Consider the following 15075-nt stretch of genomic DNA (forward strand, 5'->3'; position numbering starts at 1 on the left):
TGCCCTAGAGGTTCAATAATATGGATGGGAATAAAATAAATCACCACACACTTCATTCAAGCAATTCTCTGGTCTACAATATTCATATACACCAAAGCCCCAAACATACTAGCCACAGCAGATATCATTAACCAGGCCAATATTGTGAGTACACACGTAACGGCCTACCTCACTAGGGCCCTCCAAAAATGAAGGTCTTTTGGGCTATATAACCAAATTGACCTGCATGTTCAGAAGAAATCAGCGGTCATTAACGACACACAGGAGTGTGCATTGTTAACGATATTGAGTGTACACACTGGATGATATTGTGAACGATATTGCTCAGAAGCCCCTTTCTGAGTGACATTGTTCATAATATCTTAGTGTTCCCGCTAGGCTGTTTTAGCAGGGCCTGCTAAAACCTCCTGCTGCCTATTCCTACAGAAAGCATTGGAAGCCCAGTGTTCCAGGCCCGCCCACAATGATAATGTCAGCGGGCCCGGTCCACCCCCTTTATGCTGCCCCTGTGCAGCACCCCCCTGCCCTGCCCAGTTCCTAGAAGGAACACTAATATCGCTTAGTGTGTAACGGGCTTAAGAAATGCAGGGTCAGAAATCAACAACTACAAGGCAATACTGAATATAATAAAAATGGCTCAGAGTGGAGGAAGAAAAAAAAATAAAAAACAGTACAGTATATCTATCTTTTCACAGCTTTTTGGTAGATGACCACATCTACGAATAAGAAGCGGCCATACATCTACAGATCGATTGTCAGATTGGGCTGGTTGGTACAAAAACCTGGTAATATCTGAATTACAGTTTTTGGCAGTTTTCCAGCATTTCAAAGCAAATTGTCAACGGTCATTTGGTCTCATCCATTACCAGGATTTTTTTTCAATCTGACAATTACAATTACTTTTGGAAAATATTAAAATGAAGACAGGCAAACCACCTACTTACTAATATTAAGCATAAGGATCCCAAAATCTAAATGACAAAAACACATTTAGCTGCTAATGTCACTTGCAGGTACTGTTCATTGGAAAGTCTCAAATTATTTAAAATAATAGGGATTCGTTTGGGGAAATATTTTGGTTGCAGTTCTAGATTACATTTGAATGAGCTGATACATTTAGTGTATGTACTAAGAATTCATACAGTGTACAAAAAATACATGATATACGCAAAACAATTCACAAAAAAAAAACTGATTTATATTTCAGAGCGACTAATTTTTTGTTACATATTACTAAGAAGAAGAAAAAAAAACAATATCTAAAACAGGAGACACATGACCTTATTATATATCAATGAAAGCTATGTACCAGATAGCGGTAAAACATTTGTCTGAAAACAACGATAACAAAGAAATGCTAATTGCTATGTACTGGAACAGCGGTCAAACTAGGAAATGTATACAAACATTCCAGACCATTCTCAGAACAAATAGCATAAAAAATATACCACTACTAAAATAAGATCTTCATACTATGTGCCAGCAACTGGCAGATAAACTTGATTTTCTTTTACAACCTAAATACATCAAACCACTTATCGAAAAAAAAAACACACTCCAAAATAGCAAAAAAAAAAAAAAAGCCAAAAGAGGTTTCCATTCTAAAAAAAGAAATACAATAAAAAAAGTTATACATTTGACTAATTCAACTACCACTTAATAAAACTCCACACTCCCTCCACGTGTTATGTGGTAAATACCCAAGGTCCAGAAGTCCTCCAAAATAAGTCCAAAGAAACACTCCAAACGCGTTTTCGATTGCTGCCTGCAATCTTTTTCAAGGAGATAGTGTCTGGACTGTGCACTACACCTTAAATACCCCTCCCGTCCAATCAGAAGAAACCGTACATAACCATAGAGTCCATATCATCCAATCGACATCTGGCGTGTTCCGTTGCTGCAACTTCCGTTTTCGGCCGTGACAACTTCCGGTAACATGAAACGCACGTCACGCTGCGTGCGTTCCATGCGATCTCCACTTCCTCATATTTGTGCGAAAATATGAGTTTACTAATATTCTGCCGTTTCCACCCATAGTATAATGAGCAAGCCCATGGGAGGAAAAAACGGGGATATTATACTCCACTTCCGCCACACTTTACCGGAAGTGGGGCATTACAGTCACTACAAACATCCATTCAGGACAGCGATTGAAATTGGCTACAACCGCCACTGACACCAGAAACCTGTGCACATTAGAGCTGAGAGGAAGTGGAGATCGCATGGAACGCACGCAGCGTGACGTGCGTTCCACGTTACCGGAAGTTGTCACGGCCGAAAACGGAAGTTGCAGCAATGGAACACGCCGGATGCCGATTGGATGATATGGACTCTATGGTTATGTACTGTTTCTTCTGATTGGACGGGAGGGGTATTTAAGGTGTAGTGCACAGTCCAGACACTATCTCCTTGAAAAAGATTGCAGGCAGCAATCGAAAACGCGTTTGGAGTGTTTCTTTGGACTTATTTTGGAGGACCTCTGGACCTTGAGTATTTACCACATAACACGTGGAGGGAGTGTGGACTGCTTTTCCCGGGATCAGCCCCGCTTACCCTCAAGCTTGTTTGAGAACTTTGATATACATCTCTATTCTCCATCTATTACGGTAATATGCCATTTGGTTACATTTGTCTTCCCACTTTTATATGTTTCTTTGTACAATAAATGATTTTACACTATATACCCCCCAATCATCTTTTATTTTGGGTTACTACGACATCACACGGACGCTATAAGGGACGAAGTGTTTGGAACTATATCCCATCAGTGTGACAGCCACCCTTGAGATCTGTCTGAGCTTATTACACCCGGAGAAGAGGAACCCTCTTACCCATTGAGGGGCGTATGGTATTTATACACTAGCTTTCCCTAGATTGGAGAAGCTGACCGTTCCTTCATTCACAGGAACGTATAATTCGGCGCCAGTGGAGGAGATATCAATATTCTCTTTCCTGCATCACTATATCGATTTGAATTATAAAAACAAGGAACAGTACCTGAGTCATTACGCAGGTATGACGACATGGCCGGGATGAGACAGGACTGACTTAGCAGCTCTTGCAAGACAGATGGGAGAGCGTTACTGTTCTGTCCTCTGATCTCATTGGCTGGTGGCTCACCATTAACTGCACATCCAGATGGATTGATGTAGCTAGCAAGAACCTGTAACGAGAAAATATTACTCAGATTTGCAGTACATGAGTAAATGAGCTTTCCCTGAATAATTTTGTTTGAACATTTTAGGATGAAAAACATTGTTTAGTTGAAACATGACACACAAAAGTAGTGGATTTTCCGTTTCATTAAAGTACATTTTCAAATGACAATAGAAAATCAGCAAATCATACTTTCCTCTCTGGGAGATCCCGAAAACTGGTAAGTCCCCCAGCAGTATCCGGGAAATGTAAATGTTAAAGAAGGTGTGCAGCAGATTATTGTTTTAAAGGAATATAAACTTTTTTGCTCTTGGAGCTACTTTGTCTAGGAACCGCTTGTTGTTCAGGTGGTGTTAAGCCACATACGTACTAGAGGATATTTTAAAGAGCTCACTCAGAAAGAGCCTCTTAGCAATATCTTTTAAAATAGTGTCTAGTGTGTACACTCAATACTGTGAACGTTGCAAGCTCCCGCGCAACATTAACAACCCCTCCCTTCTACTGGACATGCAGGTCGATTTTGGCTATATAGACAATGATCTGCATGATCAGCGGTCCCTGTGATGTCACTGAACTACGGTATATAGTTTACCGATACTGTTCAGTGTGCACACTAAATTAGGCCACGTCTGATATCGTTAACTATATCGGCTACGGGTCGTCTAGCATGTATGGGGCTTTAGATGTAAACATCTCCATGAACAAAATAAAAAAATAGAACAGCGGTGGCAGGGAATACTGTACTTGTAATTCATCAAAAGCTGTAGTACTGCATGTTGCCCATTCCTCATTAATAAATATAAAACCCTCATTTGGTATTCAGATGGAGCCGGCTCCATCTTTGAACGGCGCTCGCCAGATGCCTTTCACTGACGAGCGCCGGCGAGAGACTGGGACGCGCATGCGTCTCAGTATCGCGTAGGCTGGGCAGCGTCTCCCTGCCCGTCCCCGATACAGGGCGATGCTGCCCAGATCAGATGGGGGGGGCGCGTTGGGGCGGCAAGGGGGACCGGTGGCGTCAGCAGCAGGGACCCCCACCAAGCTCTGTCACCATGGGGTGCGCAAGCACCTCGTGCGCGCACACCCTTGGTGTAGCCGGTTGCTAGCGGTGGATGGCGGTAGAATCCACTGCAGAGATGGAGCCAGCTCAATCTGTATATCGATTTAATCAGTTGTTTATTCCTGAACTTTATAGTTAACTCTGGAAAATCTGACATTCAATATTTCTGATGACTAATAAAATGGCTCTTATTGGATCTACTAAGGAAAGCTTGTTACAGTACCTAAACACAAGTTTAATGAAATCTCTCAGAATTAGAGTTGGCCATACACTTATTTGGGCACTTTTCATCCAATTCCAAAACATCGGGCCGAGAAATTGGGTAAAAAGTGCCTAACCTCGATACGATGCACGGTCCGGTGTGCATTGGGTTGGATCTGGAGATCACAAGTGCTGGGGTAACATACGATAGATACATTGTATGCTATAGGAGCAAACAATGTTTCGGGCTCCCTGGTGAGCCCTCCCCTGCCAAGGAATCGCATGCAAAGCGGATTGCAATACCTCAGGAATGTGTATGGCCACCTTTATAATTAAGCATGAGTTAACCCCTTCAGGGGTATTTTCATATACTTTGCAATAGGTACCAGGGGGAATCGATAGTACAGGGGGAGATCATCCCAAAAATGTCCAGGAATAGTCACTGCTGATTTACGGCCATTTGCGGGAATCAGCATGAACTATTACACAGTTATGCATGCCCCCTGGCCAATAGGAGTCTGTGCTTGGGCATAACACTAATAGTTTAAGCTAATTCCCGGGTGCTGTGCTGATCACATGGTTGGCGTTTCCATGGGACTATATAGACGCAGCCCGGAAATCTTCCAGGGTGGCCATAAACATCAGTGCTGCTGGATCCAGAAACTTTCTGGCATGCCATTGAAGGAGGATAAATGTTTGTTACTCTGTGAAATGTGTGCCTGAAAGCTTAAGCAGCAGATAGAGAAGTCTGTTACAAAGAATGTGACGGCATATAAGAACCACGTCCCACACAGTCTGCCCGATTTGAGTTAGCGGTTATGGCAGGGGTTCTCAAACTCGGTCCTCAGGACCCCACACAGGTCAGAGGTTTCCAAGTCACCTGGCAGGTGCAGTCATTACTCATTAACACATTTTAAAAGATCAACAGGTGGAGCTAATTATTTCACTTGTGATTCTGTGAGGAAACCTGCAAAACATGCACTGTGTGGGGTCTTAAGGACAGACTGAGAACCTGTAGGTTATGGTATTAGGGTTGGTATATTAGTTTGTCTTTATGTATTAGAGTTAGAGTTTATGATTAGATAAAGGTTTTGAGAGGTTGCAATACAAGGAATAGGTTACACTGATGAATAGAGTGCAGTAATTCACTCCAACATTCTGAATAGTTATTTAAAAATAATAATAATTGGGTAATCAGTGCCAATATTTCTGAAAGTCAGAAATATTTGCACTCTTCGCCAATAGAAGGTTCAATTTACATTTGACCTTTTTAATTGAATCAGCCAAAACGGTGGCAAATTCGACAATTTAGTGGCCGTTTTCACAAATGCAAAAAAAATTAAAAATGGCTGTTAAATTGTAAAATTTGTTGCAGTTTTCACCAATCCCCGGCTGCATTGAATAGATACGTGCTGATATTTCTGCCTGTCGGAAATATTGGCACACATTGAATACCACCCATAATATTACATTTTCTGAAAGAATCAGATTTAATTGTATTTATTCTTTTAGTCAGTAGATATAAACTTGTTGAATGAAAAGGATTAGGTAATGCTGGAAATTACACACTGCCCATGTATTGTATGTAGTGACAACATTTGACACAGCACATACTACTTTATCTCCTCTGTGAACATCAAAACCCACAGTATCCAGAAGCAGAGCGGCACTTTCCTGAGTAGTGGTTACTAATCCCATCATGAAGTACACACAGAGCTACATGAATTAAGTATATGTTGCCTAGAAGCAGATCAAATAGCAAACATCCAACACACACAGGGGCAGCCAATCAAAAATGTTACATTCAAATCACCTTCATAAGGAGTAAACCAAAATCTAAAAAAAATTTACTACATGTCCAATGGTGATACTTACCAGCAACAAGCAGGTTACATGTTCCTCCTCCAGTCTCTGCTTTGTAAGGGCCTGCTCAACGTCCCAGCCTGAAGCAGTGGATCCGGTGCCAAACCCTGTGCCTTTGGCCCAATAAAGTTGCTGCTCTTCACAAGTGCCACTACTATGAGTGCTAGAAACCTGTTGAATAAACAGAAATTTAGACCCTGCAAACATATCTTGGTGCACAATTATATGTCAGGCAGTTGCATTATAGAAAGTGTTCTAAAATCAAACAAATCAACAACCCACCCAATGGTAAACGCAAGTAGTTTGTGCAAGTTAACCATTGCAGATGTTGATATGCCTGGAATAAAACTTCAGTTTGGACTGGACATTTTTTTTTGCTCTGGGGTAAAGAGCGAAGGTTGCAATATAATTTTACTCCAGCTAAAAAGTGCAAGTGCTCATGTACGTTTGACATTTAATAGAGTTGATGTCCTACATCACGTTTTCTATCAATGAAGGTCTGGGGAGGTTCAGAATATTTTATTTACAGACATTAATGAGATTATAGAAAGCTAATCGGTGGAGAACTTTATACAATTACAGAGCACATATCCAGAAACTTGGATGCTACCAATGTAGATTGTGATTTGTTTTTTGTTTGTTTCTGCCCGCTTCATAAAACCAGAAGCTTAAGCCAGCTTCATCAAATTGTCAACGGCTGCCAAGGAAGGAGTGTACAAGCCAAGTTTGAATAAACTGTACAACCTGTTTTGCTTCAGAAAATAAAGCACCTTGAAATAGGGAAAGTATTTTGGTTCAAAACAAAATGTTCTGCGCAGGACATAGTCCATTTAACTCTTCTAGTACATTACAGGAGTGTTAATAGAAAAATAACCCGCATTCACCAATGAGGCCCAAGCTTCACTGTTCTAACACAGGTTTAATAAAGCACAATAGCAGTATAATGGGAATGCTGTGATAGACAGCCGCAGGGACACCTACAAAGTAAATAAAAATGTTTTGGCAATACCTAAAAGCATATGTAATCAAAGCGAATATAATTGGAAAGTTACATAAATTTTAACCTTACACAAATAATATGTAAGAAAAGATATCTTCTTCAGTTTTACATATACATGTGTACATGATGATATAACAGTACACCTCTGTGGTACGATGCATCACGGGGGGAGGGGGAAGCTCTGCTTTGATGAAAAATGATGTAGAGTGAAACATTCCTGAGCAATGGTCTCCTCATAATAGGAGTAAAAGGATATTACAAATGCATTCCACCAAAGTACAAAAAAATTATGTTTTAAATAAATACCATCCACTCTAAGAAGCAGCTGAAAGCTAGCTCTTTAGGAAATCACTTTGTATTTAAGGTTTCATGGGGGTAAACCATATCTACAAAGAAGAAGCGTGCAAGGTGACACTGGGCAATGTATGAACAGCCAGCAGCACTGACCATTCAGACACCTGCAGCTAACAATATGGACAACTGTAGGTGTCATTGCCTGTACACCGCAACAAGGACAGTGCTTGCTGGCTCTGAGCTGCACAGAGGACCTCGCACATGCTCAGTGAGCTGGCCGAGGGAGGGAGACAGAGCTCCAGCACTAGGGTGGTGCTCTGTGGGAGGCCTGGCAGCAATCGCCGGAGGGGGAAGTTTGCACTCTTGCGCTTCACCACCCGATATTTTCACACAGTAGCATACAATACCAGCATGTATTGTGCGGGTAAAATGCATTTGTTTCAGTCTTTCACTACAGATACCTGCAGCGGACTCATTGGGTAAAGAGAGTACTTGTTTTTTTTTCCTGGCTCCCCATATAGAAACATGCAAACACACATTTATATCATACCTCTGTCTGATTCGAGCTAGAATTAGGTATCCTAGGCGCATGGTGGCTCAGTGCAGATAGGCAGGCAAGAATGAGATGTATTGCTCCTATTTCAAGTGCCATGCGTCTCAAGAGCACCCCGTCATCTGTTGTGAGCGGCATAGTGCTGAATAGGGAGCGGAGAACATGAAATGGAAGGGTTGGTAGAACGTTTGCAGATGGGGACTGTAAGATGTGACCTAGAGAATAAAAAAAAAAAAAAAGTAATAGCACATTAATATTTTACACTGATGCTGTGAGTGAAAGATAGGATATTATTATACTAGCGCAACATTGACAATGTCGAAATTGGCCGAGCTGGTGGAAAAGACTGCACAAGGTATACGGTATCTCTTTGGTGGCCAAAAAGTCTATCTTGGAACCACGCTAGACTTAACTTAATTCAGAACCATTCCGTGAAATAAATCCAGGTATTAGTTATCACTGAATCACGTGATGCCACTTTATTATTAAATGGAAACTCCTTTTAGGCTCTAGTCTGCAAAAAATGTAGGTACTTGTTTCCTAGCACGGCCACAATCTGGAGTAATCGTGTCCCTTAATTAAGGGACACGATTACCCCCGATGGACCCGATTTCTTTTGAAATCAGGTCCATTTTGCCGGCTAGGATACAATATCGGGGGCATCGCGTCGGTCGGGACCATTAACATTGGTCCCGACGCGACCGACGCGATGCCCCCGATATTTCCATAGGCTTCAATGTTAAAAAATATTTTAACATTGAAATCTTGTCGGGAAAGTTAAAATATCGGGGGCATCGCGTCGGTCGGGACCATTAACATTGGTCCCGACGCGATGCCCCCGATTTTTGCATAGGCTTCAATGTTAAAATATTTTTTAACATTGAAATGGTGAAAAATTGTGAAAAAATGTGAAATGGGCCAATATGACCCATTTCACATTATAGATGTCCCCGTCGTCACCCCACGATAGACGCCAACCCGAAGCGTGGCGAGCGCAGCGAGCCCGCGAGGGGCGGCGGTACGCGTCCTCCGACCTTTTCATGCCCTACTATCCACTAGGGCGTGGAGTGAGAATATAATAGTGTGGCGAGCGCAGCGAGCCACCGAGCCCGAAGCGTGGCGAGCCCCGCGAGGGGACGCGGATACCTTCACAGTTATACGCGTCCCCTTGCGGGCTTCACAGGTGTCCGTGGCGACGCGTTTACCTGTGAAGCCCGCGAAGGGACGCGTTTACCTGTGAAGGTATCCGCGTGCGCTCGCCACACTATTCTATTCTCACTCCACGCCCTAGTGGATAGTAGGGCATGAAAAGGTCGGAGGACGCGTACCGCCGCCGCTCGCCACGCTTCGGGTTGTCGTCTATCGTGGGATGGAGTTTACGCGCTTACATTTGGGGGGGTTGGGAATTTTTTTCATTGAATCCAATGTAAAATTGGGTCCCAGGGACCCAATTTACATTGGATTCAATGAAAAAAATCGGGTCCAAAATCGGTCGGTCGCGTCGATCGCATCGCATGCGATGCGATCGACCCGATTTTTCCGACACGACCACCCCGATCTAAATCGGTGTGGCCGTGCTAGGAAACAAGTACCAAAATGTTAAATACAATGACAAACCTTTTCTCATGGTTAGAAAATTCGCATGTTGAGGTCCGAACCATAGAAGTTTTGCACTAACCAACTTGTTACACACAATTCTATATTTGTTACCATATTTTTGGGGCACAGTTTCATTGAAAAGGCTGAAGGGTACTTATGTAATATCTGGGCTCCCGTTTTTCTTATGAGACCGCTTCCCCTCGCGGGGCTCGCCACACTATATAAAATCAACTCCATGCGTAGTTGGATAGTAGGGGTATAAAAAAATGGGGTGCATTTAACATGGGAGCCCAGATAATACATAAGTACCGGCTGAAGTACCCTGCATTTAAGTACCCTCACTTATTTGCTATATTTATCATACAGAATGGCCTGATAGTGGCTCTACTGTAATGTCCTCCTTTTGTATGATAATAAAAAAACACACTTAAGAGGTCTATAGGGTTGGTACTGCCTAGGCGGTATGCGTGTAAATAGTCTATATATCACTCTAATATAGCTTTCTCTTAATTTTCACTCAAACCATCTATGCATTTATGAATTAATTATCAGCTTTTATAGAAAAAAAAACTGCTTGAATTAGCACAGTACTGTATGTATAGCATATGTGGTCTAAATGTATGTCTGGACTACAATGTGATATTATGATTGTTCTGTATATTATGCCAAATCCAGTAAAAGGATAAACATGACCTAAAATGTTATCTTTATATACATGAGTGAATTAACGAATATTCAAAAATACATATGTGTTGATTGTCAACTGGGATCATTGAAGTAGACAAATTGTTCAAAGTAAATATTGTTAAATGCACCATCTATATTGGTTCATAAAGCAGTGTTTCATCAATGCTAATATCACACATTAAAGGAATAATGAAATAGAAGTATTTTAAAATAGATTTGCCTCTGGGTTTAATAACCTTAAACTGAAGCAGGGCACTGAAAAGCAATCTGGTTTCCAATAGTTTTAAAATTACAGAGTGTAAGGATTAGCATAAAAAACTGTGCAGTTATTAAATCACAATTGTATTAACTTTTGCATCTAAACTCATTAAAGGTCTGCATTAGAGCGCAGTGATCAAGGTAAAGATACTTACTTCCTTCCCCATCATCTGTAACTCCAAGCACCAGGCGGAGAAGGCACTGTGCATGCTTCCTCTCTTTCAGTAGAACCTCTGCATATCCTGGGAGACGAAGGAAAAGTCCAAATGCAGCAAGGGAGTGAGCAGGAATGGGGGACATCGTCTGCACAGCAGACTTGATTGGGGGAGGCTCTGCAGCAATAGTTTCTGGGGCTTCATAAACCAGTTCCCCAGATTGTTCAATAGTAACCCATTCAAACTGATCGCTATCCTTTGGCTTTTCTTGAGTTGTTGAGGCAACAACCGGAGCACTGACCTTTAAGGGATAAACAGAAAATAAAAATCTAAAGTTAGTCTTACAGCCTTCTGGCAAAAGCAGCAATATTTAATGGAAAAAAAAAAAAAAATCAACATGCACACGGCAATGCTTATAGAAATCTCTTGATCACTCGATAATAGCAACTGCATGCACAAATATACCTCAATGGGAAGGAGGATATGTGGTCCGCGTTTAAATGGATAGCTGCTCCTTAGTGAAGTATTAATGTGTGTAACTACGGTTAGAGGTGTAATTCAGTTCAATTTCTATTCAATATCCGTTTGATTTTGACTTTATAGTCATCAAACTAAATGTGTATATGCAGCATTAGACTGTTAAAAGAATGATAGGGAGCGCTTGATGTGTGTGTAATGAATGAGGCGAGAACAGAGAGAAATGTGTAAGATATACACTAGGGCTGTGGTTCCCTAACTGTGTGCCGTGGTACCCTGAACACCTGCAGGGTGGTCCAGGACCAATTCAAATTTATTTATGGTCAATGTAATAGGCAAAACCAGTGCTGGTGGCTTCCAATCATAAAATATATGGACAAACAGAAGTAAATCCTGTCACTCACCACAAAACAGACCCTAAGGATGACATATAAAAACACAATTTACTTAAATTAATATATTTTCTCAATTATTCCATAACATTTTCTTGGCCTAGGGGGTGCCACGACAAAATTGCTGATACTACAGGGAGCCGTGATTAAAAAAAGTTTGGGAAACACTGCACTAGGGGATTGGGAGGTATAGAGACACAAGGTATTGGATTATAAAACAATTAAATGGATAAGAACCTGGTTGCAGGATAGGAAACAGACAGGATGCAGTTACAATCCCGGCGGTCGGGATCCCGGCGTTCAGAATCCCGACGCCAGAATCCCGACCGCCAAAATGCCGACACATTCTCCCTCCGTGGGTGTCCACGACACCCCTGGAGGGAGAATAAATTAGTGTGCCGAGCGTAGCAAGGGGGGGCGATCCACGTCCCCCCCTTGTCGGCATTTCGGCTGTCGGGATGCCGGCGTCGGGATTCTGAACGCCGGGATCCCGACCGCCGGGATTCAATACTGAATCCGAAACAGACAGTTGTAGTAAATGGAGTGCATTCTATGGAGGGACATGTTACCAGTGAAGTACCCCAGGGATCTGTACTTGGACCAGTGCTCTTTAATATCTTTGTTGGTGACATTGCAAATGGTATTGAAGGGAAACTATGCCTTTTTGCAGATGACACAAAGATATGCAACAAAGTAGAAACACCAGGAGGGGTAAATCAAATGACTGATGATCCAAGTAAATTTGAGAATTGGTCAACAGCATGGCAACTACAGTTTAATGCTAAAAAATGCAAAATTATGCACTTGGGACTCAAAAATCCAAAGGCTCAATATAGTATCAAGGGTACTATAATGGAAACTACTGAGGAGGAAAGAGATCTAGGAGTCACTATTTCAAGTGACTTAAAGGCAGGAAAGCAATGTAGCAAAGCAATGAGGAAGGCTAGTCAGATGCTTGGTTGCATAGGGAGAGGAATCAGTAGCAGAAAAAAAAAGACGTAATAATGCAACTTTATAGGTCATTGGTACAGCCTCATCTGGAATACTGTCCCGTTCTGGAGACCATATCTTCAGAAGGATATAAATACATTGGAGAGTGTACCAAGAAGGGCAACTAAAATGGTGCATGGCCTACATCACAAAACTTACCTGGATAGACTAAAAGATCTTAACATGTAGTTTGGTGCAGAGAAGGGAAAGGAAAGGGGGGACATGATAGAAATCTTCAAATATATCAAGGGTTTTAACATAGTATAGGAGGGAAATTTTCTTTAAAGGAAAAGTAGTAATAGAACTCGAGGACATGCACTGAAACTGGAGGGAGGTAGGTTCAGGGGAAATGTTAGAAAGAATTACTTCACAGAAAGGGTAGTGGATAAGTGGAATAGCCTCCCATCAAAGGTGGTAGAGGCTAAGACAGTAGAACAACTTAAACATGCTTGGTATAGGCATATGAATATCCATACAAAGGAATAAGGATTAAAAAGGGTTGAGATTACCTGAAAGATAAAAAAAGGGGCAGACTAGATGGGCCAAATGGTTCTTATCTGCCGTCAAATTCTATGTTTCTATGTATACAGACATAAGGAATAATGAAGCATGAACCAAACAAAAACTAAAAAACAAATTAAAACCAAACAAAAAATTAAAATGAAATTAAAATACTAATTAAAGAAAATAATTTGTAATAATGCCAATGTGAATAGCTATTTTCTTTTAAAAGTGTTTTTTGCGGTGGTGGTCACGAGGTCCATTGGCGGGTCAGGCCTCCGGTGCAGGGAGATCACATACCATATTCCGCTAGGCCTTGTCTCAGTCCGAGGTATCGTGCCTAGCCTGGATGTAGCAGTCCATGTGCTTCTGGTAGTCCTGTCAATGCTCTGTGCTGTATGTCGTGTTCAATACGTTTTGTGCCGGGAGGCACTTTGTCAAGGACAAAGAAAGCGCCAAGCAGAATAAGGTATGTGAGGGACAGCTAGCTTAGCCCCACTCCGCATAGTAGCCTGTATACACCCGCTGAGCTGATTGAATTTCACTGCCGAAGCCCTGACCCGGCTTCTGACCACTCTACCACCACAGCAAAAAACCTTTCAAAGAAGAGAGCTGTTCACATTGGCATTATTTATACTTATTTGTATTTAATCAGTAATTTTCATTTTAATTTATTTTTTATACAGTTTTTATTTATTTTTTGCTATGAGTTTGTTTTGTTCATGCTTCATTCTGCCATGTGTCCCTATATCTCCCAATACCCTAGTGCAGTGGTTCCCAAACTTTTTTGAATCACGGCACCCCAGAGTATCATTTTTTTTTCCCACGGCGCCCCTAGGATAAAAAAGTTTTTTATTGAGAATTTTAGAAAAAATATTAAATTAAATTGTTTACTGTATATGTCATCCTTAGGTTTAATTATGAGGTGAGATTCACTTATGTTTGTACACATAGTTTATGATTTACGGCCACCAGAACTGGTTTTGACTATTATAATGACTATAAATAATTTGCATTGCTCCTGAACCACCACCCTAAGGCACCCCTCTGCAAGGGTCCCGAGGCACAGTTTGGGAACCAATGCCCTAGTGTATATCTTATGCTGGCCACACATCAGACCAACTTTCCTCCAACCATCCAACTAGTTGGTTGGAAGGAATAAAAACCTGGTGCTGGATAGGAGCAAATGTAATTTGTAATTAATTCATTTGTTTCCCAAATCTGATAATGGACAACAACTGTCACTCAGACAACGTACTGTAGTTGGACCTATTTGATTTAAACAATTTTGCTGAATGTTTTTGTCCATTCTCCTGAGTTGTGAGCAAACTGCTTATTGGCATTTGCCCCCATACAGTAGAAAAAAGGACAGAGAAGAATGTCTTTTTTGTTGGCGCACAAAGATGAGTTTGAAAGAGTTGTATTCTTAAAATTTCAATGTTTTAATTCATATATTAAAATAAGTACTGTCCTATGAGTGAAATGTTTTCCGGATATATGAGAAAATTTTTTTATCTTTAATTCAGTTTTTAAATTTTATTAAAATATTTATGTGGTTGTCAGTGTCCTTTATTTATTCTTAATTTATTTCTTATTTACAGGGGAGGTTAGTTTTGATAGTCCTTCTTAGAGGAGAATTGTTTATCTCATTCTTTTTATAAACTCCCACTGTATTAAAACCGTGTGTGTTGTAGTTGTGGTTCCACTTCCTTAGTGAGCAAAGATAAGTGCTTCAGTATTCCTTAATTTCTGTGTCACTTTTACTTTAAATAGTCCCGTGGGTTCAAGGGGTGCGTGGCGGTTTGGCATATACACTTTGATTTCCTTTCTTATCAGCCAATTTTCAAGTAAGAGAATGCACAGGGATTTATTGCTGGGAGTAAGGAATA

At 41.2% G+C, this 15075-nt stretch overlaps 1 protein-coding gene across 10 annotated transcripts in view; it reads right to left on the reverse strand.

Annotated features, from left to right (window-relative positions):
- BIRC6 (baculoviral IAP repeat containing 6) overlaps positions 1-15075 on the reverse strand; it is a 262531-nt gene that overhangs the window by 72617 nt on the left and 174839 nt on the right. For all 10 annotated transcript variants that reach the window (XM_083176127.1, XM_083176119.1, XM_083176125.1 and 7 more), the window contains 4 exons: positions 10827-11127; positions 8125-8342; positions 6293-6451; positions 2998-3163 (listed from right to left, as the gene is read on the reverse strand). In XM_083176127.1, the coding sequence (XP_083032253.1) occupies positions 2998-3163; positions 6293-6451; positions 8125-8342; positions 10827-11127 (844 nt within the window). The remainder of the gene's footprint in view (positions 1-2997; positions 3164-6292; positions 6452-8124; positions 8343-10826; positions 11128-15075) is intronic.

This window comes from Crinia signifera, chromosome 3 (genome assembly GCF_055691185.1).
Source record: "Crinia signifera chromosome 3, ASM5569118v1, whole genome shotgun sequence".
Classification (NCBI taxonomy): domain Eukaryota; kingdom Metazoa; phylum Chordata; class Amphibia; order Anura; family Myobatrachidae; genus Crinia; species Crinia signifera.